The 27500-nt window shown below is 39.6% G+C and overlaps 1 protein-coding gene across 2 annotated transcripts in view; it reads right to left on the bottom strand.

Annotated features, from left to right (window-relative positions):
* Positions 1 to 27500, bottom strand: part of LOC137997593 (uncharacterized) — a 120446-nt gene that overhangs the window by 7141 nt on the left and 85805 nt on the right. For both annotated transcript variants that reach the window (XM_068843668.1, XM_068843676.1), the window contains exons 13-16: positions 25971 to 26006; positions 13172 to 13207; positions 10840 to 10872; positions 5012 to 5053 (exon numbers count right to left, since the gene is read on the bottom strand). In XM_068843668.1, the coding sequence (XP_068699769.1) occupies positions 5012 to 5053; positions 10840 to 10872; positions 13172 to 13207; positions 25971 to 26006 (147 nt within the window). The remainder of the gene's footprint in view (positions 1 to 5011; positions 5054 to 10839; positions 10873 to 13171; positions 13208 to 25970; positions 26007 to 27500) is intronic.

The following is a 27500-nucleotide window of genomic DNA, read 5'->3' as shown; positions in this document are numbered from 1 at the left end:
ATCTACTAATAATGTATAGAATGAATTGAAAAGATATTATTCATAATGAATTGAACGATATGGGGCATGCTCTTTGTGAATTTTGTTGGGTGAGAATCAAAGACTATGAAGATACTATTGTGAATAATTATGGGCAATGTTGCAATAACGTGCAGTTGGTTAAAGATAACAATATGAATGTAAGATTTGTGGGCTTGTTGTAAAATACGCAATGCAACGCAACGCAATATGCGCAATATACAAAACATACGCCGATGTCAATCTGTAAAATACGCAGTATACGCAATATGTGCAAAACGGTTTATTTCATCAGCGGTTGACTTCCAAAATGTCAAATAGCGCATGCCCACCGTTCCCACAAGGCTCTCCTCGAAAGTGTTTCCAACATTAATCGCCTTTGGTCTTTGGCCATTCTGTTATATGCTGCATTGAATTATAATAGACTCGGTTTTCATGTCCTTTTGATAACCGTTTCATCATGGCAACCGGATAGTTCTCCACATCCGGAACAGTCAAGATCTTAAGTAAATCTTTTCCCTCAAATGTTTCCGTAATTGTTTACATTTGGGTCGACATTTTCATAAGTATAGCCTAGAGCAAAGTTTAACATTTATGTCGCGTCTTGTTATCCTACATCTCTTGCCATTTTAACTCGATGGATTTGTTCTGTGTCATGTATAAAGAATGGGTAGGTAGTAAGTCGTCTTCCTTGGGTGGGGAAGATGATTACGTCCTCCTGCCGAAAGGATTCCTATAAATTCCCGGAGATCTAACAGTGACGAATTCTCAAATCTATTAGCTAAGCTGAAGTGTTCTGAATTGTCTATTTATGTTGCTCGAGAGGAAACCCGGACGATTTGAACTGACAGTTCGTTACATTGATTTCAAAACAAATGTAGGAAAATTAGAGGCATTAATTCATTTCTGTCTTAGAAGAAAGACTACGCTATTTTGTGAACTTTAATTATCGTAAAATGATAAAATACCCGTGTGCTGTCTTCCGGTATATCAATCCTTCAACAGTAACAACTCCATTGGGTTAAAATGGTAAAAAAAAAAAAAAAAAAATGCAAAAATACTGAACGCAACATATATGTAAAATTTTGCTCTGGAATATAGTCGATATACTTAAGAAAATGTCGACCTCAAATGTAAACCATCATGGAAAGATTTGTGTCAATGCTCAGCGGCATATAACAGAGGATGATCAAAGATGAAAGGCGACTGATGTTGGAAGCACTTACCACAATTAAAACACATCCATTTTGCAGGTGTTTACAGGAGAAACATCGTGGGAACGGTGAGCATGCGCTGTTTGCCTTTTGGTAGGTACTTGGTGTCTCTTTGTCTATTGTTTCAATTTTTTTTTTAAACAAGGTATAAAACGTTCCTTAATTATAGCGGAGCTCCGCGCGCTCGGAGCACCATAGCTTAGAAAATATGGTAACCCATCCATGTGAGAAAATTTGGTTTTATAGCCATGACGTCATGAACGTCCGTCCGCCCCTTCATGTATGCAATGTGACCAGTATCACGTAACCATATCACGGGCTCAAGTTTAGAGCTCATCGAGGAGGCAATATATATATACTCCAGTTTACACTCTAGCTAGTTTACAGCATACATCTTTGATATTGGACATCCATGTTATCGCTGGCCTTTGACAGTCGACCCTGAAATGGCTTCTTTCCTTTTCCGTTCGCTTGCTGAGGATTTGCTTGTTTTCTTTTAAAACTCTTGCGATTCAAGAAAAATTAATTGCCTAACTGGCGAATTCGACAGTAGATTTCGCTGGAAAAACCGATATCACACTCATTCCTTCGTGATTCATGCGATGAGTCGGTTTTTCAGGTGAAAGTAACCGTGGAATTCACTAGTTAGGCAGCGAAAAAAATGTTACATAATTAAGCAATATCCGGAAAAACCAAAAGGCGGACAGTTCCAAAGCCTTTTATTTTCACTAATCCTACAGCCAGTAAGAATAAACAAGCCGGGAGCTCCGCTTTTAGGCTGGGCTAAATCTATATATTACAATTACCCTAACCTAACGCTAACGCTAACCCTAACGCTGACCCTAATCTTTTACCGTGTTTAGATAATTTTGTGCAATAAATAACCACTAAATGACAAAATACAACACGTATCTTCCGACCTTTTGCAAGTTAAGTGCTGATAAAATAAACCGTTTTGAACATATTGCTTATATTGCGTACTTTACAGATTGACATCGACGTATGTTGTGTATATTGCGCATATTGCGTTGCGTATTTTACAACAAGCCAGATTTGTGGTAGTGTTCATAGCTATGATTTTCTCCCTACTTACATAGACCTTTATGAAAATAAATATAAATTCAGAAGAACATCTGTCTATCACCGAAAATATCATACTTTAAATATTATCAATGATTTACAACTAAAAAAAGACAAATTAATAACAAAGAGAAAATTATTAAAATATTTAATTTAATTAATAAAAGTATTACCATAAGCTAACATAGTATAGACCCTATGCAAAAATGGCTGCCTTTAAATTGTTCTTTTGTTCATATTCAAAATAGCCCAACTAACCTCGTTCGGGATAACAAATTCTTCAGAATTTTTGTCTCAAAAACGAGGTTAGTTGGGCTATTTTGAATATGAACAAAAGAATAATTTAAAGGCAGCCATTTTTGCATAGGGTCTATGGCGCGTTTTTCGGGTCAAAATTAGTAATGCAAACTTTTCTTTACCATTACTTTCGAACTGCAACTCTCGTCGCATGATTAATTGCCAATGAAGTTTCTTTAGCCATTTTTTAGCGAAAACTTGCTTCTTTCTGCACGTTTCATGGCGTACAAGTGTTTTTCTCTACCAATGCTTTCGAATTGCAACTCTTGCTACATGGTTAACTGCCAATTAAGCCTTTGTTCACATTTTCTGCGAAAACTTACTTCTTTTCTGCACGTTTCTTGACCGGAGACATAAACATGTGAAGGCTATTTTCCGAACAGATGAATGACTTTACACGCAAGATTATTTCCGAATATTAAAACTCATACCGTAAATGTTCTTTACAAATCTCTGTTCCTGATACATCAAAGTACAGATAGCCGCAGGGGATCAAAACTATTAGCATCGAATTACTATATTATTGAAATACGTCTTACCGCAAATTATCATGCAAATGTTCTGCAAAAAATCAACCAGGCGTTCCAACGGGTCGTGAAAAGTCACCTGATAAAAACTTTCCCATGATGCCCTACGACCCACAAGTCACTTATTTTTTCACATCTCTGGAAACGTGGTTGGGTTCTTTCTATCCTGTTCTCAAAGTTTCTCAGCAATAATGGATCCAAATTTGCTACGCGAGTGCGCACAGCGCTTGTTAGAGACAGCGGACTTTATCCGCGACACTAACCGGACTACTGCTGTAACGTCCACAACGCAGACGACAATAACATCAACAACAACCTCGAGCTCGGCAACCGCGATGCAACAAACTGAACAGACGATGCAACCTCGACCAAACAGCGCAACAAACCGTGACACTGTTAGGAGCGAGCACAACCGACTGTTTGGCTACCGACCGCCAGCTCCGTCACGAGCTCCTCGAAATCCTCGGGCAAACAGTAGGGGAATACGCCGCTCGCCCTACATCAACGGAGCCATATATAGGTCGTGCGAGCTCCACGTGGAGTAGATCATTCGTATGTATGGCGACAGCCGGACAGAGAGGATTGACCTGTCACTGAACAACCTGGGGGAGGAGAAATTATCGTTCCCCAAAGAAGGAAACGCGGCAGAGCTTCACGAAACCATACTGGCAGCCTTTCCGGCATTAGGGGAAGGTTACGAAATTCTTCGTGCGGGGGAAGGGCGGTCCAAACAACTGCTTCTCATTCCGATGCCCCCGAATGGCTTCAGCGTGAGCTCTCTGCAAAGTGTGCTTGGGCAAGCCAAGGGCTATCTCAGGCCGTTGAAAAAAGACATTGTGATGGAGACACGTCAAGGAGGTATTGCCAGCCCGGACAAGGTATGTCAATTGTCTTCCCCAATGGGAATAGGTTCAAGGCCCGGGGGGAACTCCCATATAAAAGTGATGGAGATGCTCGTCATCCTTACTTGGTGGAAATTGCAGATTTAGTTTGAAGCACATAATTTCCGAGCTACATGAGAATCAAATAATCTGCTAGAACATGAACTATATAGCTCTTTGACAATTAAGGAAAATTATTTGTGTTACCTTACTTCGTTAGCCCTTTGATTCCCAACGGAATCTCTCGAGACCTTGCCAATGTTTTGTCAGCTCGTCTGAGCCAAGCCGAATAACAGCAATTTTCTTTTTCTTTATGAGTTTTCCCTTCGTTTACACACGGCTTGCCGTCAGCTTCCGGTGTTACGCATCGCATGATTAATAATAACAACTAAAAATATACTACGCTGTCAGCTCGCAGCATGACTCCGTTTTTGAAGACGTATAACATTTTTGGTAAAGCTCAAAACAAAATGGTAAATCAACAGAATACCGATAATTTAATAAACTTGGTGTCTGGAAAGTCTTAAGTTTTCCTTTTTCCTTCTCGTTTTTTGCTTTTACAGATTTCTATGAATGTTTCAATTTTGTTTCGTAAATTTTGCGTTACACCGGTTGTTTCCAATGTTTTCCTTTAAAATTTTGCGCGGGAAATTGGCGCGCGGCTTGCAAATAAATTATCCATGCATGCGCAGACGTTTGACCGCTGTGTTGGGTTAGTTGAACATTTCTCTTATAAATCTCCCTTTTTGTAAGCCATCCTTTGCTAACGTAGCCGAAATACTTCACACAAGAAAATTCCAATTTTTCTATGCTAATATTTAGACGATTTGATGTTAAAGATTGTGTTAAGTATGTTGAATTGAAGATTAGCTCTCCATTACATTTGAGTAAGCATTGTTCATCATTCTGGCCTGACTTAGAAACGTTTGGTATTTCGTTATAATAAAATTCAAATGACAGTGCAAAAAACTGTCAGTTAAAATGTATTACTCACCTTCATCCAAGCTGTCGCGAAAACCGATCAAATCTTCTGACGCTGCAATAAGATATTGAAGTAAATTAAACTGAGTACTAAGATGCAATATTTCATCAAGCGCCAGTTACGATGTAAACCAGTATGTAAGGCATTTGTTGTAGATGGCTCTTACATTTTACCAATTTTTTGATTTTTACAAAATCTTGTTTTTTGTCAATAACATAACTTGAGTCTTCACCCAAGATGGACGTCAAATACGCATAGATCGACGCATTATGAAGGACTCTTCAAAAGCAGTAGAGGCGACTGAGTATCTCAAAAACAAAGAAAAGGCAACTGACGACCTCTCATCGATCCATACACCCACCCACCAACATTTCAGGCAATGTCTTAACTATCTAAGACTCTTGAATCTCCAATAACGTGCATAGTAGGTGGTTTTTCTGGTCTGTTCGTTCAAAGCAATGGCTGCATGAAAGGTGATGACGACAAAACAAACTGCATTTAACCGCAAAACGCTTCTGAAATGTCCTATTCCAGCTTGCGTTGCATTGTCAACCACTTGTTAAATCTCCCCTTACGACACATTTGCAATAACCTACTCAACTCAAAACCCAGACGTTTCTGGTTTTACACGAAAACCAAAGCACCTGCATTCAACCCTACAACGTTTCTGAAATGCCCCATTCCAGCTTGTGCTTCATTGTCAACCACCACCCTAGTTACAACACAATGACAAGAACCTACTCGACTCGAAAACTCAGATGCTTTTGGTAGTCCAAGCCTAAATTTGGAAACGTCAAAGGAAAGGAGAAAAAAAGCATGCCCTCGCACTTTATTAAGTCTGTTGTTTGCTCCTGAAAACAACATTTTATTGGGGCTGATTCTCGAGGAAGTCTAACAGTGGGTATCATCATTGAACGGGTCGACTCGAATATCTCCATGAGGGTTCTTCAGCAGACAATTCTTTTGCGCCATGAAAAGAAAACAACTGTACATGTACCTCATTAATGTAGAGACTCTGATCTACGAGTATTAATTCCCCCAAGAGCAAAATCGGCGTTTGTGCAAACCTCTCTATTTTGAAACTGAAAAAGGCAGTCGGCCATAACAAAAGGACTTTACTTTGTGAAATTTCATTTATAGATGAATTAAAAGATGGAGAATTTAGAGTCAATTTAGAGTTTTAATACGACCAGCTCCAGGGGGAATTCCAGTGGGATGGGCGATAAATTGAATGAAAGTCAAATATTTATCCCAAACAATAAACACATACATACAAATATTCAAAACAAAACATCTTCTCAAAAGTTAAAAGAAAACCTCACAACAGAACAAGTAACTGATTTAAGGTTGCTTCCCACCTTCCCGGGTGTAGTTCAGGAAGAATTCGTTCGCAAGCTAGCTTCAAGAAAATCCTAACAAACTATACATCAGAAGAAAGCTTAACAAATGTAGTTTAAGAGATGTTTCTTTTAGTAATATTTTGAATATCAGAATTTCCCGACACACTTTCGTTTGTCATCATCTTTGGAAGGTTTTGGCGAAATGTCACGAAAATCGGTCAAATCTACATACCCTATAAATTCGCTCAAATTCAATAGGAGAACCCTCGGTGGTTTCACTTCTTACTGGCTGGTGACGCTTACTAAAAGGAAAACACACTTGAACTGTATAATTTATTAAGCTTTCTTCTGATGTATAGTTTGTTAGGATTTTTCCCGCAGGACACCCGCAAAGGTGGGATGTAACATTACGCTTGAATGTTGTAATGAGCATTCCAATCGTGTTCATTCACATCTCGCTCAACCTTCAAATGTACAATTTACAAGAAAGTTACCCTTTCTATGTTCATCTTGACGGTATGTGATCCGTCGAAAAACATCAATGATATTTTTTGAGAAATCAAAAGTAGGCCTTTTCAGTATTTTCCGAAATGATTTATCCAGAGCATCATTTGAGCGGCGAGGAGTAATAAGCAAGTTCGGAGTTTCAAAAAAATATGTGCCCGCGTCGGAATAAAAACAAGCATCTTTGGTTATGGAAATTGCTTGCAGAAAATTGCTTTCCAAATCTTTTGTACTTTTAATATAAAATTATGCTTGATTTTATCCCGACGCGCGCACGTGTTTTTTTTGGAACTCCGAACTGGCGTATTGAAGCAGAAGAATGGTTGGTATCTAGTGAGTGTTTGATTGACATGTTATTAATGTCTGTTCAATTCGGAGTGTTAAAATGTTATGGGGTAGATTGCAGGTGATTTTTTTCTCTCTTTCTACTCGCATCCCTATTGCCTTCTCATTTACCCTTGGTTCAACTTTCGCGCAGCCCTTCCTTTTCACAAATCAATCCAAAAAAAAAAATTGACACCGAAACCGCCTGCTATACAGTTGAGCTCTGGCTCTATGGCTTAGGTTCGCCTATTTGTCTACAAAAATTGCATGAAAGGCATGTTGACAAGTATTGACCTTCTTTGTGACCTTTATTAAGACCAAAAGTGAAGGTTAGCATTATTTTAAGCTTAGAGCAAATGTAGCTGTTTGTCCCCACTTGAGAATCAGCCTTTGGAGACACTTTGTGACGTTGCTTGTCTGTATTCAGAGACACGAGTGATGTTGAAGTTGGGGAGAAGAGCAAGGGGACACTTTGTGATACTTACTGAAATCCACGTGCATCAAATTACTTGCACTTCTGGACATACAAAAGGGAGGGATAGCTCAACCTCAACTCCGAGATAGATGCATTGTATAAGATACAATTAACCAACATCAAATTTTTCAAAGCCTGATGCAATCACTGGAATTTTTTTTACTTGTGACTACCGCAATATTCTGGAAAAATAAAACCCTTGGCAACAAGCAAATAAATTGCTTCGCTGGCAGCTGGTTATGTCCAAATTCTTTTTACAAAGAGCGAGTAAGCACTATTCAGACAATTTCAGTTCTAGCAATAAAAGCCGGACAATTTTCACATAAGCTTAGTTTACTGGCCTAGCTCCCACGAGTCTCCTATACCCCACTGGCACCGCGCACGGGTGGCTCATTTGGTTGAGCACCGGGCTGTCACGCGGGAGGTCGTGAGTTCAACTCCGGCCGGACCAACACTCAGGGTCTTTAAATAACTGAGGAGAAAGTGCTGCCTTTGTAATTACATCTGCAAATGGTTAGACTCTCTAGTCTTCTCGGATAAGGACGAAAAGCCGGAGGTCCTGTCTCACAACCCTTCAATGTTCATAATCCTGTGGGACGTAAAAGAACCCGCACACTTGTCGTAAAGAGCAGGGCATGTAGTTCCCGGTGTTGTGGTCTGGTCTTTCTGGTCTGAATAGGGTAGGGTGGAGCACCTAGCATAGGACCTCGAGTCCTGTTCGTGCTCCTTCCCTCTGGGCAGGTTTGCCCAGTAGAAGAGACAAACCAGATGTCTCGTAAAACAAACAAAACGGCAGATCATCCGAAGTAATAATTTAAAGGTTGTAGGTTCGACACCTGCAAAAGTGATTTTTTCCATGAATCCTCGAGTCACCATCAACAAACATTGTGGTTAACATTCCACCATCTCCTTCACTATAATACTGTGGCAATACACCCTTCAGACAATCTCAGACCTAGCAGTAAAAGTGGGACAATTCCTACACGAAACTAGTTTAATGACTGTCAGTTGGTATCGCCACATTCACAAACCACACCTGCTTCTTTATCAAACACAGTGATGCCAGTGGTGTTGGATATCAAGTGCTTGTAAGTTTGGATCTTTCATTGAACCTTGACATCATCCTTTTGAAGAGCCTTTTCGACTTTGTGCTCCCACTATTTCTCTGCAACCTGGATGTTATACTTTATACATAGATTCCAGCGTCAGGGTATTTTGCCCTTCCAAGCATTGTGTCAGTGCCAGCTTGTTTCATCACCTAGTCAGGTTACCCACAGTTTCCTCATTCTCCTTGCTATCATCACTCGATCACGGCCTTGATAGCTTTGGTTCTGAGATATTGATCCTGAGCAACCAGTACCAAGCCCTCGGTTTCTCTGTTCAAATCTCCATCACTAATCCAACCTTTCCTATCCCCTAAGATACTGTCCACGTAAGATCTTACTCTGCCAATTTTCGCTGCGGTTCTTTAGTTTTTCCTTCCAGTATTGATCCTTTTTCCCTCTGATCGCTGTGATGTAACCTTGAACGTGTGACTTTTAACACTTGATAATATTTACCAAGGACGTCAAACACCAGATTGTGGTTGGGATATGGCTGTTTTATTCCACAGCACAGTTGTCTTTACTTTTCCTTATTATGGCTACTTCTTTGCACTATTTTTCCAATTGAGGATACTGGGCCCTCTACCCAAAGTCACTGCTTTCTTCCCTTGGCCTTGATTGTCAAACCTACTTTGTTAACCTTACTTTCAGGGGCCTTTGGTAACTGAAACTCTGTCCTATCCATCATGGCCTTAGCTCTACGATTCTCTACTACTGGCACTGATCTATGTTGCTCATACCATACAATTGTCGGCTGAGATGTTATTGTCTTCATATTGCAGCGACATTAACGCTCAAATTCCATTCTGGTTTTCGACTTTTCTTATAGATACTATTCACTTCAGTAGTAAGGAATTTGTGATGAATTTAGGACTGGGGTGCTCAACCTCTAATATTCTTCCCTCGTTCGTCTTGGTCGTTTGAATTTGAATTCATGATTTTTCTTTGATGAAGAAGCAAGGTGATGCGGCTTAGGGCTACGTAGATTGTGCAAATTCAAATGGCTTCCAAGACTCCCAAAAATAAACGAGGAGGAAGGGTTTCTTTGGACGAGAATGTCAGCATCGCCAAGAAGAAATCAAATATGACAGAGAGCAGTGACGAGGATGATGCGAGCGTCAGCACTCCTTTGCTCATAACAACGTGGCGTTATCTGGTTTCATTCTCCAAGGATGGCTCTGTTTGGCCTCCTTCTTTCATTATGATTGCCTTTTGGTCTCAAAGATTTTGAGCTGATTTCTTTAAACTAGCGTAGCCTTTAGCTTCCCAGAATTGCTTTGTGAGCTCCATTAAGCCTATCCTACTTCTGTTGTTGTTCTGCTTCTTTTTGAGCTTTGATCAGATTTAAATTCATTTTGAGTGCTTACTTTGTTCTTGTGCGAGATGTCCCTCCATCGTTCCTTTCACCAATTTCATCTGAAGTACTTCCTTGTTCATGAATGGGTTGCATTATGATGGCTATACTCACAAGAAAGAGCCCAGTTAATGTGAACGAGAACGTATATCGCTCCGACCTGCTTTTCCCGAATCTAGTCATCGTCACCATCATCGTCATCAATATTTTGTCTTTTAATGTAGTTGTTTATTTTTTTATATTTTGGGTGAGATAAATCAGTTTATTGGAATTGGCCATTTACTAACGACACGGAAAAAAAACTGGAGAAGGACCTCACAGAACAACTTCAGCAAGTGGTAAAAGCGAGAGTTGAATCCAAAAAATGATTTCAATTCCAGCACCCTAATCACCCGACCATACTGCCTTCCTGCAAAGAGTTGACTAAAATGAGTGTATTATGGTCCTTAAATCTGAACTTTCAGAAAAACAAAATCGATTGTAGGGGTGCTTTAAAAATCGATGGCAAATTTCTCAACAATGCCCAAGGAAATTTGTACTGAATAAATGCATACAATCTCGTGTGTTGACCAGTCCAAGAACGCACGTACAAGTTGATAAACATAATCTAATTTCTACCTAAGAAAAGTCGGGCTGTCTAAGATAAAATAATAAGGTAGATGTGAATGATTGATCCCAAATCTAGATCACGAAGCTATCATGACCAGCTATATAAGCTGGGATTGAACTGAATTACTCACTTTCGATACTATGTCGTAGTAGTAATGGTGGACCTGCAATGAGACAAAGGAATTAATCAGAAAGGAATTAGAAACAGGAGCTAAAGATTTGATACCTCAGTCTACAAGTAACTGTAATTGGGTGAAAATAGTGTGCACCCAAAAACATCAACAATAAAACGTTTATAGCCAAGCGTCAATCATGAAAAACAAATTGTGAGAACTGAAATCAGTGACGAAGATTCTTGAAAAAGAAAAAAACGTCCTTTGTGATTGGTAAATAAAAGCGCAAAATGTGTTATTGGTTCGCTTGTGACTAGTTGCTGAGTCAAATACAAGTTGACTTGTCATAGTCATGATGGCAAACCCGACACTGTTCTGACACTGTTATGTTTAAAAACAGCTAACACCAAATCAATCAATTCATTAAAAAACAGTTGCACCCCTAAGACAGTTTACATGCTGTTTTTATTTCCTGCAATTGCACTAAATGAGTCTCAAATTATCATTAGAAGCTCATAACGATTCCTGCAATTTTTAATTCATTAGTATTTTCATTTGAAAAGTTGTCATAAATATACACATACACACACGAAATTGTACTGAAAGAGATGTTGCATGTTAACCCTGATGAGTAAAATGAACTGTTTGTTTTATTTAGTTTCCCCATTCCTTGTGTACTTACGTACTTTCATTTCAACTGTGGATTTTAGCCATGAAGACAACTGTTGTCAGTCACAGGGAATAGGGAAATTGATTACAAACAAGATTTTAAAAGGTATTTTCAGAGTTGATGAACTTATTAAATGTCGCTGCCAATACACAACATTAGATTTCGTTAAGTTTATTGTTAACATCTCCGAACAAACGACCAAATTTTTTTACAAGAGTGCTTTTTTGGAGTTCTTATTTTTTCAAAGTCATGCTTGAAAGTTAGGAGTGTGGCTTACACACGAGTCTTTACTCTAGTTCTTTTCTCTTTGTATTCTATCACAATAATTTCGTTTGTAATCAAGAGCTTTATTTTTCGATGTTGACTCAGCGATACTTGAAAAAAACCAAGAACTCCTTTGCAGGAATCGAACCTGGGCAGTGTGGCCCAGTGGTTAGTATGCTTGCCTTGAGATCCGGATATTCCGGGATCAAGACCCGTTCGTCGTCACTCCTGGTAGTCCCAGGTTCAACTTCCCAGCTGCACTTGTCAATAGCCAACTGGTTTGCCTCCGGCCAGTTAGGATTCTTAACAGTTTTTGTTGTTGTGTTCTGTCGTTTCGTTGATTGTGTTTCATTGGCTCTGAAAAGCCCCTATGGGGATAGGGTTGGGGTTAGGGTTAGGGTCAATCAAGTATGTATTGTATTATTGTATTGTACCTACAAGCGTAGTTAGGATGCTCTACCACTGAGCAATAGGAGACTCATGGTAGCCTGGCCATTAAAACTAGGTTCATGTCACAATTGTGCCACCATACTGCAAGGATCTAAATGAACAAAAGGAAGCACATTTGCCATTAATCAGTGTACCAATGGCATGGAACCCACAAATCTCCTACAGCTAAGTGGTAGAGCATCCAAACTAGTCATCAGAAAAAAAATTCCTGCAAATTAAAGGAGCACTTGGATTTTTTTGGTGCCACCACATTAAATGGCGTCATTAAATTCTTTTTCTTTATGAGTTTTCCCTTCGTTTACACACGGTTTGCCGTCAGCTGCCAGTGTCACGCATCGCATGATTAATAACAACAAATAAAAATATACTACGCTGTCAGCTCGCAGCATGACTCCGTTTTTGAGGACGTATAACTTTTTTGGTAAACCTCAAAACAAAATGGTAAATCAACAGAATACCGGTAATTTAATAAACTTGGTGTCTGGAAAGTCTTAAGTTTTCCTTTTTCCTTCTCGTTTTTTCCTTTTACAGATTTCTATGAATGTTTCAATTTTGTTTCGTAAATTTTGCGTTACACCGGTTTTTTCCAATGTTTTCCTTTAAAATTTTGCGCGCGAAATTGGCGCGCGGCTTGCAAATAAATTATCCATTTGGGCATGCGCAGACGTTTGACCACTGTGTTGGGTTAGTTGAACATTTCTCTTATAAATCTTCCTTTTTGTTAGCCATCCTTTACTAACGTAGCTGAAATACTTCACACAAGAAAATTCCAATTTTTCTATGCTTATATTTTGACGATTTGATGTTAAAGATTGTGTTAAATATGTTGAATTGAAGATTAGCTCTCCATTACATTTGAGTAAGCATTGTTCATCACTCTGGCCTGACTTAGAAACGTTCGGTATTTCGTTACAATAAAATTCAAATGACAGTGCAAAAAACTGTCAGTTGAACTGTATTACTCACCTTCATCCTCGCTGTCGCTCAAATCTAATCCTGACGCTGCAATAAGATATTGAAGTAAATTAAACTGAGTACTAAGATGCAATATTTCATCAAGCACCAGTTACGATGTAAACCAGTATGTAAGGCATTTGTTGTAGATGGCTCTTACATTTTATTAATTTTTTGATTTTTACAAAATCTTGTTTTTTGTCAATAACATAACTTGAGTCTTCACCCAAGATGGACGTCAAATACGCATAGATCGACGCATTATGAAGGACTCTTCAAAAGCAGTAGAGGCGACTGAGTATCTCAAAAACAAAGAAAAGGCAACTGACGACCTCTCATCGATCCATACACCCACCCACTAACTTTTCAGGCAATGTCTTAACTATCTAGGACTCTTGAATCTCCAATAACGTGCATAGTAGGTGGTTTTTCTGGTCTGTTCCTTCAAGGCAATGGCTGCATGAAAGGTGATGACGACAAAACAAACTGCATTTAACCGCAAAACGCTTCTGAAATGTCCTATTCCAGCTTGCGTTGCATTGTCAACCACCTGTTAAATCTCCCCTTACGACACATTTGCAATAACCTACTCAACTCAAAACCCAGACGTTTCTGGTTTTACACGAAAACCAAAGCACCTGCATTCAACCCTACAACGTTTTTGAAATGCCCCATTCCAGCTTGTGCTTCATTGTCAATCACCACCCTAGTTACAACACAATGACAAGAACCTACTCGACTCGAAAACCCAGATGCTTTTGGTAGTCCAAGCCTAAATTTGGAAACGTCAAAGGAAAGGAGAAAAAAAGCATGCCTTCGCACTTCATTAAGTCTGTTGTTTGCTCCTAAAAACAACATTTTATTGGGGCTGATTCTCGAGGAAGTCTAACAGTGGGTATCATCATTGAACGGGTCGACTCGAATATTTCCATGAGGGTTCTTCAGCAGACAATTCTTTTGCACCATGAAAAGAAAACAACCGTACATGTACCTCATTAAGGTACAGACTCTGATCTACGAGTATGGGAATTTATTCCCCCAAGAGCAAAATCATCTGCAACTAGTCGTTTGTGCAAACCTCTATTTTGAAACTGAAAAAGGCAGTCGGCCATAACAAAAGGACTTTACTTTGTGAAATTTCATCTATAGATGAATTGAAAGATGGAGAATTTAGAGTCAATTTAGAGTTTTAATACGACCAGCTCCAGGAGGAATTCCAGTGGGATGGGCGATAAATTGAATGAAAGTCAAATATTTATCCCAAACAATAAACACATACATACAAATATTCAAAACAAAACAGCTTCTCAAAAGTTAAAAGAAAACGTCACAGGAGAACAAGTAACTGATTTAAGGTTGCTTCCCACCTTCGCGGGTGTAGTTCGGGAAGAATTCGTACGCAAGCTAGCTTCAAGAAAATCCTAACAAACTATACATCAGAAGAAAGCTTAACAAATGTAGTTTAAGAGATTTTTCTTTTAGTAATATTTTGAATATCAGAATTTCCCGACACGCTTTCGTTTGTCATCATCTTTGGAAGGTTTTGGCGAAATGTCACGAAAATCGGTCAAATCTACATACCCCAAAAATTCGCTCAAAATCAGTAGGAGAACCCTCGGTGGTTTCACTTCTTACTGGCTGGTGACGCTTAATAAAAGGAAAACACACTTGAACTGTATGATTTATTAAGCTTTTTATTAAGCTGTATAGTTTGTTAGGATTTTTCCCGAAGGACACCCGCGAAGGTGGGATGTAACATTACGCTTGAATGTTGTAATGAGCATTCCAATCGTGTTCATTCACATCTCACTCAAGCTTTAAATGTACAATTTACAAGAAAGTCACCCTTTCAATGTTCATCTTGACGGTATGTGATCCGTCGAAAAACATCAATGATATTTTTTGAGAAATCAAAAGTAAGCCTTTTCAGTATTTTCCGAAATGATTTATCCAGAGAATCATTTGAGCGGCGAGAAGTAATAAGCAAGTTCTGAGTTTCAAAAAAATATGTGCCCGCGTCGGAATAAAAACAAGAATCTTTTGTTATGGAAATTGCTTGCAGAAAATTGCTTTCCAAATCTTTTGTACTTTTAATATAAAATTATGCTTGATTTTATCCCGACGCGCGCACGTGTTTTTTTTTGGAACTCCGAACTGGCGTATTGAAGCAGAAGAATGGTTGGTATCTAGTGAGTGTTTGATTGACATGTTATTAATGTCTGTTCACTTCGGAGTCTTAAAATGTTATGGGGTAGATTGCAGGTGATTTTTTTCTCTCTTTCTACTCGCATCCCTATTGCCTTCTCATTTACCCTTGGTTCAACTTTCAAGCAGTCCTTCCTTTTCACAAATCAATCAAAGAAAAAAAAAATTGACATCGAAACCGCATGCTATGCGCTTGAGCTCTGGACTATGGCTTTGGTTCGCCTATTTGTCGACAAAAATTGCATAAAAGGCATGTTGACAAGTATTGACCTTCTTTGTGACCTTTATTAAGACCAAAAGTGAAGGTTAGCATTATTTTAAGCTTAGAGCAAATGTAGCTGTTTGTCCCCACTTGAGAATCAGCCTTTGGGGACAATTTGTGACGTTGCTTGTCTGTATTCAGAGACACGAGTGATGTTGAAGTTGGGGAGAAGAGCAAGGGGACACTTTGTGATACTTACTGAAATCCACGTGCATCAAATTACTTGCACTTCTGGACATACAAAAGGGAGGGATAGCTCAACCTCAACTCCGAGATACATGCAATGTAAAAGATACAATGTAACCAACATCAAAATTTTCAAAGCCTGATGCAATCACTGGAATTTTTTTTACTTGTGACTAACGCAATGGTCTGGAAAAATAAAACCCTTGGCAACAAGCAAATAAATTGCTTCGCTGGCAGCTGGTTATGTCCAAAATTTTTTTACAAAGAGCGAGTAAGCAGTTTTCAGACAATTTCAGTGCTAGCAATAAAAGCCGGACAATTTTTACATAAGCTTAGTTTACTGGCCTAGCTCCCACGAGTCTCCTATACCCCACTGGCAGATCATCCGAAGTAATAATTTAAAGGTTGTAGGTTCGACACCTGCAAAAGTGATTTTTTCCATGAATCCTCGAGTCACCATCAACAAACATTGTGGTTAACATTCCACCGTCTCCTTCACTATAATACTGTGGCAATACACCCTTCAGACAATCTCAGACCTAGTAGTAAAAGTGGGACAATTACTACACGAAACTAGTTTAATGACAGTCAGTGGGTATCGCCACATTCACAAAACACACCTGCTTCTTTATCAAACACAGTGATGCCAGTGGTGTTGGATATGAAGTGCTTGTAAGTTTGGATCTTTCATTGAACCTTGACATCATCCTTTTGAAGAGCCTTTTCGACTTTGTGCTCCCACTGTTTCTCTGCAACCTGGATGTTATACTCTATACATAGATTCCAGCGTCAGGGTATTTTGCCCTTCCAAGCATTGTGTCAGTGCCAGCTTGTTTCATGACCTAGTCAGGTTACCCACAGTTTCCTCATTCTCCTTGCTATCATCACTCGATCACGGCCTTGATAGCTTTGGTTCTGAGATATTGATCCTGAGCAGCCAGTACCAAGACCTCGGTTTCTCTGTTCAAATCTCCACCACTCATCCAACCTTTCCTATCCCCTAAGATACTGTCCACGTAAGAGGTAATGTCCACTAAAATCGAGCGAAAGGTGGCACATGATGAAAAATCAAAATTCTTCATAATTCATACAAAGATAGCCTATCATACTGTAAGAGACGTGGTGGGATTTTTGTCTTGAAAGATTCTTTTTAATTCCCGAAAATGACGAAATTCTGTTCGGCCCCCGCGATCAGAGAAAACGCCACTATTTTAGCGTAAGATGCTATATTCAAATCAATCCCCATTTTCAGTTCGCATCGCTTTTAACCTCACATATGTGCCCAGAAACTTCTTTAATATGTGTCAACGAGTAATTCGAGCCTAAACATTCACTTCTGTGTCGAAACAGAAATTCAGGGAAAGCCGTGAAAAATTAGCAAAATTTTGCGTGGTCGAAATTCCCGGCTCGGTGCATTTTTTCTGAAGGAAATATCCATTCCCGGTAAAATAGCAAATCGCCCGAAATTTTTAGATTTAGTTAGTAGAAACGTTGGTCTTAATCCGGATATACAAATTAGTGCCGGGATTTTTATCACCGCAAAGTATCAACACTCTCAAAATCGGCAAAATCGATCTGTCCACAAGCGTAAACAACAAAACACTTGCACAGCAGGAAACGTTTGAACAGTTGTCGCTGAAAATGTCGCATAAGCACAAAGTTGCAGCCTACCTCGACGATAGTTCCCTGCGATGAGATTTCTTTTTGTCTTGTCTTGGGTAAGCGATACCGGAGAGAGGTGGAAATTTCAGAATATGATGAGGTTAATAAGCTTTAATAATAAACAGCCAAGTTCTGGGTAGGATCGTGACAACTTCCGGTGCATTACTGAAATAACGACATCACTTTCTTGGTTTTCTTCTTTTAATCCAAAAGTAATAGCATCAGGGATAAAATATTACCGAAATGTTGGTAAAACGTCATGTGAATTAATGAGAGAAAATTTCATTCTAAAATATATACAGTGAGAAACGAGGCGGGTGGTCAAGGAGATTTTAAATTTGGCTTTGATTGACAGGACTAGCTTTCATTGACAGCCGCAAAAAAAAAAGCTTTTCCAGAGCACTTTTGCTGTTACGTTTCTTGAAGCGACTGCCAGCACAGCTATTGTTGCCCCTTCGTCATGGAAAGTAAATGTTTTTTCTTTAAGTTAGTTGGAGGTATTTGCGATTATGACAAGCGATATCCCAGTGGTGATACCGTGCCCCTATCATCGTGTGACAGAGGTATTGGCGAATATGTAAGGAGTGTTGGAATAAGTAATATTTCCTCCGATGTTGAACTTATTCTCGCTTGTGCTTCCACGTTTTCCTTTCCAAGTAAAATTTCTGCATGCACAGTCTGTCCAGCGCATCGCTCTAGCTTGGGAATTGGTTGGCGAAGGGAAGCAAATCGATGTCGTGTTCCAGCTGGGCTTGATAAGCATACCAACAAAAGGAAGGCTGATCGTGGTATTGGCAAGAACACAGGGGTCTTTGTTCCCGCAGGATCTGGTATGTAATCAATTATGTTACTCCGAAGTTAAGCCGCGTGCGCTCCGTAAGCTGTGCGTGTGAGTACAATCGGAATCGGAAGTTGCAAATCTAACATATTCAATTTGGCAAATTCATTGCTATAACTAGAGCTGTCTGTCACTGAGTGGTTAAGAGATGCTCTGGGGTCAGATCTACATAGGATGGTGCGTGCCTCACTGAGTAATTATATGTCGTCTTATCTGTAGGTATTTGTAGAGATTGCAGAGAGATGCTTGCAGCTAGCTTACTTGGTGAGACTAGCATAGCAACATCTTCAAGCGTAACAAAAGGAAGTCTCACACACAGTTTTGCAGAAATGTCTTTGGTAAGTTTGTACTTTTGGTCAAGAGATCCTAATTTTGTGAGTTTCCTGCGCATGCTTTGGCCATGTCTTGGGAAAGTGTGTGTGGCTTTTGGTGGCTTTACTAAAAGACATTGAAGGATTTTATTTTTTAATTGGAATGACTGGGGCCAAAGGAATGGTGACGTGTGTAAGGCCAAAGACCAAAAAAATTCAATTAAGGAGGCTCCCTAGAGTTTTATGGCTGCGCGCAAGCTGGGTACTGGTATGGCGCGTAAATCCTGTGTTCTTCTGATCTTTATGACTGCAGCGTGACCAAATCTAAAAAATTAACTGCTAATTTTCTCGCATTCCCTTGGGTAAAATTTGTTTTAAATTGGCTCAGTTCTAACCACATACAGTTCCTATCAACTACCCTACATTTGTTAAAATCTGTCTGAATATAGTAAAGGAAAAGACAGATTACAGAATATTGGCAAAAGCGTCTCAGCGACTTTGACTTTTTACCGCTTCAAAATGTCAGGCAATATCATTTCCATAATGTGGCAAAGAACAAGAAAATTCGCCGAAGAAAAGTATAAATATTAAGGAATTTAGACGAAAAATAGGAGTATATCTGCCTGTCATTAGATGTGATGTTGCCATGGCAACGTCCATAATCTAAAAATTAACACCCAAAAAATAACCCATATTATATCGGTACCCATACTGGTAAATCTGTACAGGGAAACCTTCAAGAGAAATTAACTAGGTTTCTTTCCTGTAGTGACGGTATTCACAAATACTCTAGGGAGCCACCTTAAATACATCATGGCAAAAAGCCCGAAAGGATCCTATGGAAATGAATAACTTCCTTCGAAAACAAATAGGTGGATCATATAGCTTTCAAGAAAAAAAAATCATTTCCCTTTTAGGGTCCTGTTCCTCAGAGCACTCCTCTTACCCCGGTTCAAAATTTGTACGTCCCCAGTGATACGTCAAGTGAAGATGAAGAAGTTCTGTTGAGAGTAGACGAAAAGAAGCCCTCTCTAGACACTCTAAACACCTATTTAGGAGCAAGAGACACAAGTCCAGTAAGATCACAGCTGCAAACCCCATGGGAGAAGGCGAGTGCAGGAACGAAACGCTACTACACGCGCAAAGCAGGTCAAGCCACTGTCGCTATACTTAATGACATAAGCCCTCAGGATTCACAGTCTTTGTTCAGCGAGGTGGCCTCCTCAGGCGTGTTACGGCAACAGTTCATCTCGAGTGAGGGGGTTTCCCCAGAAAGCAACGTAGATGAGACGCTCATGGCAGCTCTTTCCGAGTGCTATGGTGCTGCAAGCAACTGGGCAACACGGCGACAAATACTATCGATAATGGCAGACAAAGTACGTTACAAGACTCTCCTTAAATACGTACCAAATCTGACAAAATACCGCTAAACGGAAGCCAAACGTCACTGCTTGACACATGGCAGAGGAATGCCAGTACTTCATGAAAGAGCGCCAAGACGGGATGTTTCCCCCTCGCAGATTGAACATTTCATAATGTTTATAACGGGCCCACATATCATGCAAGATCTGCCATTTGGCCAGCGCTCTATCGTACTCAGCGACAAAACGACAATAAAGGTCCCAAATGTTATCAGAACTCTAACCCCTGAGAGAGTGGTACAGCAGTACACAGCATATTGTGATGAGTGTAACTTCAGAGCGTTGAGCCGTAGCACATTGTTGCGAGTATTATCCGTCTGCTCAGCATGTTCAAGGCAATCTCTTCAAGGCCTCGACTACATAAGCTCGTCGGGTGCTCAGGCATTTGACAACCTAGCAGAAGTAGCTGACAAACTTGGGGACGCAGGAAAAGGGATGCACTGGGTCAAGGATGTGCAGAATGGCCTAAGTGCGGCAAAACGCTACCTTAAAAGTGGTTACAGGGTTACAAGTTTTCTCATTGATCATTTAGATCGCACTAAGGGGAAACCGCTGTAAACGGAGATGCTATCACGAGCAGTGGTTTACATTTATTTTTATAAAAGTGACGACACATTTGAAATTTGCTTATTTAAGCAATTATATCATGTTAATTTAACTCTCTCGTTCTAATCAACATGTTCCATTGTACACTCTTTTTTGTTACCTTTGGCTACTTTGTTAGATTCCCAATTTATTTCACGTTGTTATTTATTTTTGTTTAGCATATTATAAATTCAAATGTAACTTCAAATTAATTCTACTTTCAACTGAAGATGGTCGTTGCACGACCGAAACATGTCTTGCAAATTAAATTTCAAATGTGTCGTCACTTTTATAAAAATTGTTGTTAGTCTGCTTCTTTCCAGATCTTTTGGAAATTTAATCCTTTACATTTATACGCTGCTTCAAAAGCTTAACTTATTACCACCCCAAGTTCTCAAAAATTAGAGGTTCCTGTTAACTAAAATGTGTTGCTGGTGAAGCATGCAAACTTTTTATCATACTTTTTGGCATATAGAAACTTGTAGCTTTGAATCAATGAAAAAAACAAAAACAATGAAAAAAGTGAATTAACAAATACATCGCGCAGGTTGATGTTGAAGCATTCGTGGGTTTTGTTCTATCCATTGATTTCACTGATTTAACCCTTTGATTACGCAGTAATGGCAGACGTGATCCAGCAGCTGAAATCTATCATGCCAAGCTTGACAACCGTCTACTATCGGCAAGACAATGCCAGCTGTTATCACTGCGGGCACGTCATTATTAGCTCAAGCAAATTAGGCCAAAAGGAGAGCATCGTACTCAAGAGGCTTGACTTTTCAGATCCACAGGGAAGAAAGGGTGCGTGTGACCGCAAGGCAGCGACCATCGAGTCTCACATGAGAGTCTTCCTAAATTCAGGAAATGACATCGAGACACTAGAACAGATGTTCAAAGCCATGGTATCTTTCGGTGGAGTGCCTTCCCTTAATGTCACGCTTTGTGAACCGTTTACAATCGTGGAAACTCCAGCATTCAAGATAGATGGTGTAAGCCTTTTATCCAACATAGAGTATTCAGCTGAGGGGATTCGCGTGTGGAGGGCGTACGGAATCGGTCCGGGTAAGATCGTGTATCAACAGAAGTCTTCTGGACAAGGTTCAGGCGCTTTACCCGCCCTTGTTGTAGCCCAAGTATACCGAAGTAATTTTTCATCGATAAAAGGGCGAACAGCTGCTTCCGCGAAGCCCTCAAGGGATGAATCCACAGGCTCGGGAGGGGAAGATGCTTCGACTAGCCTTTTTGCTTGTCCGGAGGACGGATGTATAAAAAGGTTCATTAGGCATTCCTCAGTGCTTCGTCACTTGGACTGTGATAAGCACCAATATACCCTTGAGCATGAAACCTTATACGACAAAGCTGCTGTCCAATATGCAGAACAACTGGAAGGACAAGGAGCCACTATGGTACCCGTCGTAAGTGTCCCTACCAAACACGCCAGTGCACGAAATTTGGATATCGGCTGGGCGCTGAAGGTAACTGGACCTCGACGTACTAGGTTCACTGTTGCAAAACGGTCATATCTTACCAAAAAGTTCAAACTCGCAGAGGTGAAAGGGCAAAAAGCTGATCCGGCATCAGTGGCTCGATCTATGATGCATGCAAAAGATATCAATGGTACCAGGATGTTCCACAGTGACGACTTCCTGACAGCCAATCAAATAGGAGGATTCTTTTGACGTCTTGCGTCAAGGAAAACTCTCCCTGACGAAGAAGCTGAAATCGAGGTGATGGAAGCTGCTAGATATGAGGCTAACATTGATACCATGATATCCCAAGTGGTTGACGATCTCACACCAAGGCACCCGATTGTGTTGACTCTTTCAACCTTTGCGAACTGTCCTCTAAAGGGAAACTAAATACCCTTGCAATCCCACTCCTAAGAGAGATGTGTTGTCACTTTGGTATCGCTATTGACGACATCAAGGTTAGGCGCCTGAAACCGTACATCGAAACATTAAAAACGCTCAGTGATAAGTGTACTTGTAAGCAGCTATGATTAAAGTAGTATGTATTGGATTAAGTAAATTACATCCAAACCAGAATTCGACATTTTCTTTTCAAAGTTCTGGTCAAGTTTTCGTTTCATTGCTGCCCGTGATTCTGTATTATTTCACAATGCAATGTATGATAAGGAATTTCAAGATAACATTTGCTAATTGTTTTTACAATACGCAGTTCTGTATACGAGTTTAAAAAAACGCGACATTGGACTTTCATACTTGCGATTAAAATTGCCAAAAACTAACATCGCCTAGATTAATGGGATAGCACTTTGTTCTGCGCAGTCTCATGACTGCTCTCTTTGAACGTTTTATGTTGTGCGTGCAATATAGTTTGTGGCACTTTTTGACAACTTTTTCCCCAAACTTCCCGTTGGCCGTTCTCGTCCTCGTTATTGCATCTCAGTTTGTCACGGTTCTTTACGCGCTGACGATTTTATTCTTTTTCAAAGTTGAACTTAGTCGAATATCTAGTACGTGCGCAGCGTTTTACTGAAGGGACCCGATATGCTACTTTCGTGTATTCAGAACTCACTTATCTCGCAAAACAGTTAGGAGTACAGTTTAAAATAGTAGGGCTCAATTTTTTGTCTCCATTAGGAGAGCCTGACTGGGGTTCATTAAGTCCAAATCGTTGCGTGACATCCTTAAGGTTTTTAATAAATTCTGATTTCAACCTTAAAAGGTTGAAATCAGAATTTATTTTACCACAATCACAACGTAAAGTTTGGTTCCTTCATTTCGCACATAATTTATTTTTTAGGTTTGATGCTTCCAAATAAATATGAAACACAAGCGCAGGATTACTGTGAAATTGATAATGATAAGTCGCTCTTCATTCCTCACTTTAAATTAAATATACACGCAAATATGTTCTCTACGTGTCAGTTCAAGTGCAAAAAGCCCTTTAAATCTCGCGATAGCATTCATAATACGCCAGTAATTAAAAAACGAAAGATATCTTGAGCAACTGAACAGAAGTGGCAGAAGTCACGGCTTGACTTCCGTGACACCATTTACACAAGTTGACGGATTGATGCTGTGACTTTGCCGATTTTGAGGGTGTTGATAGTCGGCGCTGATAAAAAGCCCGGCGCTAATTTGTATATCCGGATTAAGACCAACGTTTCTACTAACTAAATCTAAAAATTTCGGGCGATTTGCTATTTTACCGGGAATTGATATTTTCTTCTGAAAAAATGCACCGAGCCGGGAATTTCGACCACGCAAAATTTTGCTATTTTTTCACGGCTTTCCCTGAATTTCTGTTTCGACACAGAAGTGAATGTTTAAGCTCGAAGTACTCGTTGACACATATTAAAGAAGTTTCTGAGCACAAATGTGAGGTTAAAAGCGATGCGAACTGAAAATGGGGATTGATTTGAATATAGCATCTTACGCTAAAATGGCGCCGTTTTCTCTGATCGCGGGGGCCGAACAGAATTTCGTCATTTTCGGGAATTAAAATAAATCTTTCAAGAAAAAAATCCCACCACGTTTCATACAGTATGATAGGCTATCTTTGTATGAAATATGAAGAATTTTGTTTTTTTCATCATGTGCCAGCCTTTTTCATTTTCGCTCGGTCGTAAGATCTTACTCTTCCAATTTTCTCTGCGGTTCTTTAGTTTTTCCTTCCAGTATTGATCCTTTTTCCCTCCGATCGCTGTGATGTAACCTTGAACTTGTGACTTTTAACAATTGATAATATTTACCAAGGACGTCAAACACCAGATTGTGGTTGGGATATGGCTGTTTTATTCCACAGCACAGTTGTCTTTACTTTTCCTTATTATGGCTACTTCTTTGCACTATTTTTCAAATTGAGGATACTGGGCCTTCTATCCAAAGGCACTGCTTTCTTCCCTTGGCCTTGATTGTCAAACCTACTTTGTTAACCTTACTTTCAGGGGCCTTTGGTAAATGAAACTCTGTCCTATCCATCATGGCCTTAGCTCTACGATTCTCTACTACTGGCACTGATGTACGTTGCTCATACCATAAAATTGTCGGCTGAGATGTTATTGTCTTCATATTGCAGCGACATTAACGCTCAAATTCCATTCTGGTTTTCCACTTTTCTTATAGATACTATTCACTGCAGTAGTAAGGAATTTGTGATGAATTTAGGACTGGGGTGATCAACCTCTAATATTCTTCCCTCGTTCGTCTTGGTCGTTTGAATTTGAATTCATGATTTTTCTTTGATGAAGAAGCAAGGTGATGCGGCTTAGGGCTACGTAGATTGTGCAAATTCAAATGGCTTCCAAGACTCACAAAAATAAACGAGGAGGAAGGGTTTCTTTGGACGAGAATGTCAGCATCGCCAAGAAGAAATCAAATATGACAGAGAGCAGTGACGAGGATGATGCGAGCGTCAGCACTCCTTTGCTCATAACAACGTGGCGTTATCTGGTTTCATTCTCCAAGGATGGCTCTGTTTGGCCTCCTTCTTTCATTATGATTGCCTTTTGGTCTCAAAGATTTTGAGCTGATTTCTTCAAACTAGCGTAGCCTTTAGCTTCCCAGAATTGCTTTGTGAGCTCCATTAAGCCTATCCTCCTTCTGTTGTTGTTGTCTTTGATCAGATCTAAATTCATTTTAAGTGCTTACTTTGTTCTTGTGCGAGATGTCCGTCCATCGTTCATTTCACCAATTTCATCTGAAGTACTTGCTTGTTCATGAATGGATTGCATTATGATTTGCTATTCTCACAAGAAAGAGCCCGGTTAATGTGAACGAGAACGCATATCGCTCCGGCCTGCTTTTCCCGAATCTAGTCATCGTCACCATCATCGTCATCAATATTTTATCTTTTAATGTAGTTGTTTATTTTTTATATTTTGGGTGAGATAAATCAGTTTATCGGAATTGGCCATTTCCTAACGACACGGAAAAAACTGAAGAAGGACTTCACAGAACAACTTCAGCAAGTGGTAAAAGCGACAGTTGAATCAAAAAAATGATTTCAATTCCAGCACCCTAATCACTCGACCGTACTGCCTTTCTGCTAAGAGTTGACTAAAATGTGTGCATTATGGTGCTGAAAACTGAACTTTCAGAAAAACAAAATCGATTGTAGGGGTGCTTTAAAAATCGATGGCAAATTTCTCAACAATGCCCAAGGAAATTTGTACTGACTAAATGCATACAATCTCCGGTGTTGACCAGTCCAAGAACGCACGTACAAGTTGATAAACATAATCTAATTTCTACCTAAGAAAAGTCGGGCTGTCTAAGATAAAATAATAAGGTAGATGTGAATGATTGATCCCAAATCTAGATCACGAAGCTATCATGACCAGCTATATAAGCTGGGATTGAACTGAATTACTCACCGATGTGACCTTGTGGTTGTAGTAGTAGTGGTGGACCTGCAATGAGACAAAGGGATTAATTAGAAAGGAATTAGAAACAGGAGCTAAAGATTTGATACATCAGTCTACAAGTAACTGTAATTGGGTGAAAATAGTGTGCACCCAAGAACATCAACAACAAAACGTTTATAGCCAAGATTCTTGAAAAAGAAAAAAAATGTCCTTTGTGATTGGTAAATAAAAGCGCAAAGTGTGTTATTGGTTCGCTTGTGACTAGTTGCTGAGTCAAATACAAGTTGACTTGTCATAATCATGATGGCAAACCCGACACTGTTCTGACACTGTTATGTTTAAAAACAGCTAACACCAAATCAATCAATTCATTAAAAACAGTTGCACCCCTAAGACAGTTTACATGCTGTTTTTATTTCCTGCAATTGCACTAAATGAGTCTCAAATTATCATTAGAAGCTTATAACGATTCCTGCAATTTTTAATTCATTAGTATTTTCATTTGAAAAGTTGTCATAAATATACACATACACAAACGAAATTGTACTGAAAGAGATGTTGCATGTTAACCCCGCTGAGTAAAATGACCTGTTTGTTTTATTTAGTTTCCCCATTCCTGGTTTACTTACGTACTTTCATTTCAACTGTGGGTTTTAGCAATGAAGACAACTGTTGTCAGTCACAGGGAATAAGGAAATTGATTAAAAACAAACTTTTAAAAGGTATTTTCAGAGTTGATGAACGTATTAACTGTCGCTGCCAATACACAACATTAGATTTCGTTAAGTTTATTGTTAACATCTCCGAACAAACGACCAACTTTTTTTACAAGAGTGCTTTTTTGGAGTTCTTATATTTTCCAAAATCATGCTTGAAAGTTGGGAGTGCGGCTTATACACGAGTCTTTACGCTAGTTCTTTTCTCTTTGTATTCTATCACAATAATTTCGTTTGTAATCAAGAGCTTTATTTTTCGATGTTGACTCAGGGATACTTGAAAAAACCCAAGAACTCCTTTGCAGGAATCGAACCTGGGCAGTGTGGCCCAGTGGTTAGTATGCTTGCCTTGAGATCCGGATATTCCGGGATCAAGACCCCTTCGTCGTCACTCCTGGTAGTCCCAGGTTGAACTTCCCAGCTGCACTTGTAAATAGCCAACTGGTTTGCCTCCGGCCAGTTAGGATTCTTAACAGTTGTTGTTGTTGTGTTCTGTCGTTTCGTTGATTGTGTTTCATTGGCTCTGAAAAGCCCCTATGGGGATAGGGTTAGGGTTAGGGTTAGGGTCAATCAAGTATGTATTGTATTTATTTATTGTATTGTACCTACAAGCGTAGTTAGGATGCTCTACCACTGAGCAATAGGAGACTCATGGTAGCCTGGCCATTAAAACTAGGTTCATGTGACAATTGTGCCACCATACTGCAAGGATCTAAATGAACAAAAGGAAGCACATTTGCCATTAATCAGTGTACCAATGACCTGGAACCCACAAATCTCCTACAGCTAAGTGGTAGAGCATCCAAACTAGTCATCAGAAAAA

The sequence above is a fragment of the Montipora foliosa genome, chromosome 1 (assembly GCF_036669935.1).
Source record: "Montipora foliosa isolate CH-2021 chromosome 1, ASM3666993v2, whole genome shotgun sequence".
NCBI classification, from domain to species: domain Eukaryota; kingdom Metazoa; phylum Cnidaria; class Anthozoa; order Scleractinia; family Acroporidae; genus Montipora; species Montipora foliosa.
The sequence above is the reverse complement of the archived record's forward strand: the minus strand, read 5'-3'. Positions and strand labels throughout refer to the sequence as shown.